General features: G+C 31.0%; 1 protein-coding gene across 1 annotated transcript; it reads right to left on the bottom strand.

The window, feature by feature from the left end:
* Positions 1-3,067: 3,067 nt before the first annotated feature.
* On the bottom strand, positions 3,068-3,993 carry LOC145068604 (putative calcium-binding protein CML19). The gene has a single exon (XM_079015599.1). The coding sequence runs from the start codon at positions 3,959-3,961 to the stop codon at positions 3,296-3,298; it is 666 nt and encodes a 221-aa protein (XP_078871725.1). The 5' UTR covers positions 3,962-3,993; the 3' UTR covers positions 3,068-3,295.
* Positions 3,994-4,559: the final 566 nt, after the last annotated feature.

Genomic DNA, 4,559 nt, shown 5'->3' with positions numbered 1-4,559 from the left:
ACTAACCACAATAAAAGTTAGAAAGTGCAGGGAGCATTTTGTATCTTTCTCTAGAGTACATTTCCAATTTTCTGTTATGGTCGGATTTTGGATTTTAAATAAAAATATGTAGTGAAAATCATTCAAAATTTCTGTTTGGATGTGTTTATGAGTATATTATGGGTGTCTTTTAAAATATCTTATACATGAAAATAGATTCATGTGAATTTTTTTCAATCTTCATAGTTATTTTTGATGTTGCTTTATATGATTAGTATAACATAACCGAAATGCCTTTTTGGAGATTATGTTCTTTGTTGAAGTTGAAAGTTGTTGTATTATAGGTGTTTGTTGTCTTGAGAAAATGTTTATCCATGGATATTCATACATATGTTGTTTTCAGAAGGTTTCACATTTTTTTGAATTGGATGCTTCGAAGGCACCTGTACGTAAATTCGATTTCTTTTCATTTTTAATGTTATATAAATGAATTCAAATATCCATAGGGTTAACGAAATTAAACTTTTCGAAGATCAATAAACGTTTACTTTTTGTATTCATAGATGCTTGACAATTCATTTGAACAAAAGCTTGCAATTCTGATAGTTCAATGGATCAAAAAAAAAAAAAAAAACTTTTTGGGTTACAAGGCCCTTGCTAATTATTTTTATACTTAAAAAAAATTTGATTTTAACAATTTTGGACCAAACTGCCCCTGCATACTATTTTTATAGTAAATAAAATTTGATTTTAATAGTTTTGGATTAGACCGCCCCTAAATACTGTTTTTATATTTTTTTAAAAAAATTGATCCTAACAGTTTTGGACCAAACTGTTGCATACTGTTTTTATACTTAAAAATTTATATTAACAATTTTGGACCATATAGTCCCTGCATATTGTTTTTATACTTAAAAAATTGATTTTAACAGTTTTGGACCAAACTGCCACTGACCATTCAAACCCACGCCAATGTCACGTGTGACCTTCATCAAATTAGAAAAATTGTCTATTGTTTGGATTGATTGACATGATTATTATATTAAGCCATATCAAAATCAAATGGAACTAAAGAAATCCAAAAACGTAATTATTTGTTGTATAAGTTTTGAATCATTTGAGTACTTTGAAAAATAAAATAGTAAACTTTGTTTGTTTACGATTTGAAGATCTGTTTGTAATTAATTCTACAAAAAATTCAACAAAGTAAATAATGAAGGCCACACATTCTTGTTAATATGTTTACACATAATGTCATTGTTTTTATTTGATTTAACTGATAAACCAAACCGAATAACCCAAAACCAATTAAACCGAACCTCATTTAGTGTTGTTGCGGTCTTTAAAGATGCTAAAAAACATTAAACCGGAAAATGATAAACCGAACCAAATAACACATGTACTAATATTACATTTATTGCAAAGTCTATTTATCAATAATACATTTTATCTTCAACCACAGAAAACGTTACCCATCTTGTGTCGATAATTAATAACATCACCTTTAGGTGACTGTTATAATTGTAAAAGAATGGTGGAGACCAAGTTTTCTAAAAACATACAAACAAATACATCACAAGCCTCTTAGTCGAATCATGTGGTTACGGTGAGAATGAAGTATGAGTTGAAATTTGTTCCCACTATAAACGTTTCGTGGCAATGGGGTCGTCGAGATCCTTATAATCGCATACCAATTTTGGACAAGCATACAAGTTTCTTCCCAGGTTATTATGGGTCATCGAGGTCCTTATAATCGTTAAACTTCAACAATCACACTTTGCCATGTGTTTGATTTAATCGTAGAATTTCTAGAAAATCGATTGTCATTTGCTTGAGTTACATAGTTTATATATAGAATTTGAACTTCCATTGACCTAGATGGGAGTTGTCTTCTTCGATAGCGGGTTATACATCCGGCTGTTTGGTTTATAGTACATATGTCAAGTTCATAGTACGCATGTCAAGTTCGTAGTATGTATGTCAAGTTCAAATGTTAGGTTCTTTTTTAGTATTTTTTTAACCAAAGACACTATTTATTTTCTAGAATAAAAGTCTGATTTTTCAGAATTTATATTGTTCAGTCCACGTACGGAACATCGGTCCATAGAGAGGATATTACGAATTGATATTACGTACTGTGAACTCATGTAAAGTTACGAAAGTCTTTGTTTTTGACAGATGACATGGGCTTGCTGTACGGTAGACGAGTTGCAGTCCAAAAGGTGAAATCCGCAGAAACCTATCTTCAGACTCATTGTTCACTTTTGTAAAAGTCTGTTTTTCTGGTCATTTTTTTTTGGAATTTGGGTGTCATTTGATTTTTATTGTCAAGATCTCATCAAAATATGATTAAATTTGGTCAAATAAACTAATAAACACTTTGCAAACCAATCCTATTCGCATTCCCGTCCGAGTCCACTTCATTCAAGAAAGTGGATTTTTACCTAATACCTTCGATCCGGCCAAATTCCACACTTTCAAAAAATCAAAGCCCATTCTATAAAGACTTACACAATGGGCATCGGACTCTAAGTCCAACTAGATTATGGAAATCAAATTACTAATCGTAATTTCAATTAAAAAGATGTTTTTGTTCACTCTCACTCAAAATGAATTTAGTCAATCTTACTACGAATCTACAGAAGTCAGATAGTTTATCGCCTTCGACCATACCGATTGAATTCCCCACTTTCTAATGCAATAGAATTGAGAACTTAAATTACATTCATATCCCTTAAGTTCCCTATTCAGTACCTCAAAAAATCATTCTTTTGAAACCATCCAACTAGTCAATCCTGCCATACTATATTTGTACAATACCATATACAATTGAATTCCTTATCTCACTACAATTAAGTACCAAAGGAGAGAGCTAAAGACGAAGGACAGTAGCGGTCATTGCTCAAAGCATTGGATTAGCCGGCATGAGTGGAGAAGAGTAATTGACTATTTTGTGCAAAGAGTAATTGACTAGCTATGATTTAAAGTGCAAGTCCTTATTGTGTTGTGTTTTTTTTTTTTTTTTTTTTTTTTTTTTTTTTTTTTTAAATTTAAAATTCAGTTAACCTGTATAAGATTGTACAAAATATTTTATAAATAAACATTATAGCCACAATTTACTATATTATATAAGAAATTATTTAATATTTGAATTCCTATGATTTTACTCTATATATACATACATACATGAGTGTAGGGCTGTAGGCATACAAACCTTGAAATTTCAAAGCATGATCAGTCCATATTTTACAAAGACGAACGTGTGGTTTTATCGTAAAATGAGAATGTGGTTTGTTAGATGAAATGATTTGAAATCTCAAAGCATCATTTGTTTGAATTCATCAAAGTTAAGAACTCCATCACCATTAAGATCAAACCGACTTATCATCCCAGCACACTCATCCACACTTCTCGACTCACCGAGTCGATTCAGCATCCTGTTTAAGCTCTTGGGAGTGATGCAATCGATTCCATCCATTTCATACATTCTGAATGCTTTCCTCAGATCCTCAAGCTTCTCATCTTCTTTTGTGCTTTCCATTAAACCAACAAAATCTTCAAACCCTAAATTTCCGTTGTTTCCATTTGACGATTCAACAACAACTTCAACCTCTTCGAGTAAAATCTCTTCGTTCCAGATCAATCCGACGCAGTGTTGCAGCTCTGATGGAGATATCATACCGTTTCCATCTCTATCGAAATGATTGAATACGCGTTTGTAATCACTTGAATTCGTCATGATGCTGGAGTTCTTGTAAGTGGGCTTATGTTCTGAGTTAGATCGATTAAAAGAAATAAACGAGTAACTTATGATTTGGGGGATTGATGTTCTTGGGTGAATTTGGTAGGAGTTATATAGATACCCATTATACGCGTTTGTTGCCAGAAATTTTGAATGAATGTAAAAGTTTGAATTTGATGCTGAGACGATACGAAATCGAATTTTGGGTAAAATTTCAAGCAGGTTCTCCACGGATTTCATGTCTTGGGACGAAGCTGCAAGGCAATTGGGGACAATTATTTCACCACGAAACTTCAGATATTCAATAATGACATTTATTCCACAGCGCGTTCTTCTTTTATTTATTTATTTATTTTTTTAGAATAAACCATTAGAAGATGAGGAATATATTATTAAGAATTCAGAAGAATATCGTTGTCATTTATAATCTTAAAATTTTACAACAGAGTAAAATTTGTATAGGAAATGATTGTATTCGTTCACTAATTATTTATCATAGTTAATAACATTATAAAAGTTTGACAAAATCATAAAATTGGGTCTTAATATTTTTCGAAAATTATCACTATACTCCAAAACATTTTGAAGGTCCAAAATAAGTTTTTTTTTTTTTTTTTTTTTTTTTTTTTTTTTTTTTGTGGTTATGGTTTAATTTTTTTTCTTTTGTAAAAATCTAAAATAACATATTTTCTTATGATATTTTCTTTTTACGTTTTTTATTTACTTTAACATTTTTCTATTAAAAAAAGACAAAAAAACGATTCGGAGGCGACAGAGGTGAGCAAATACCACTAGAGTAGTCACATTTACTGCCTTACCCCCACATACTCTTCACCAC

The sequence above is a fragment of the Lactuca serriola genome, chromosome 8 (assembly GCF_051521515.1).
Source record: "Lactuca serriola cultivar US96UC23 chromosome 8, Lser_US96UC23_V15, whole genome shotgun sequence".
Lineage (NCBI taxonomy): Eukaryota > Viridiplantae > Streptophyta > Magnoliopsida > Asterales > Asteraceae > Lactuca > Lactuca serriola.
This window is presented reverse-complemented; position numbering and strand designations above follow the sequence as displayed.

Excerpts from the sequence above, each read along its gene's own strand:
- LOC145068604 (XM_079015599.1), bottom strand. The coding sequence starts at position 3,961 with ATGAAATCCGTGGAGAACCTGCTTGAAATTTTACCCAAAATTCGATTT.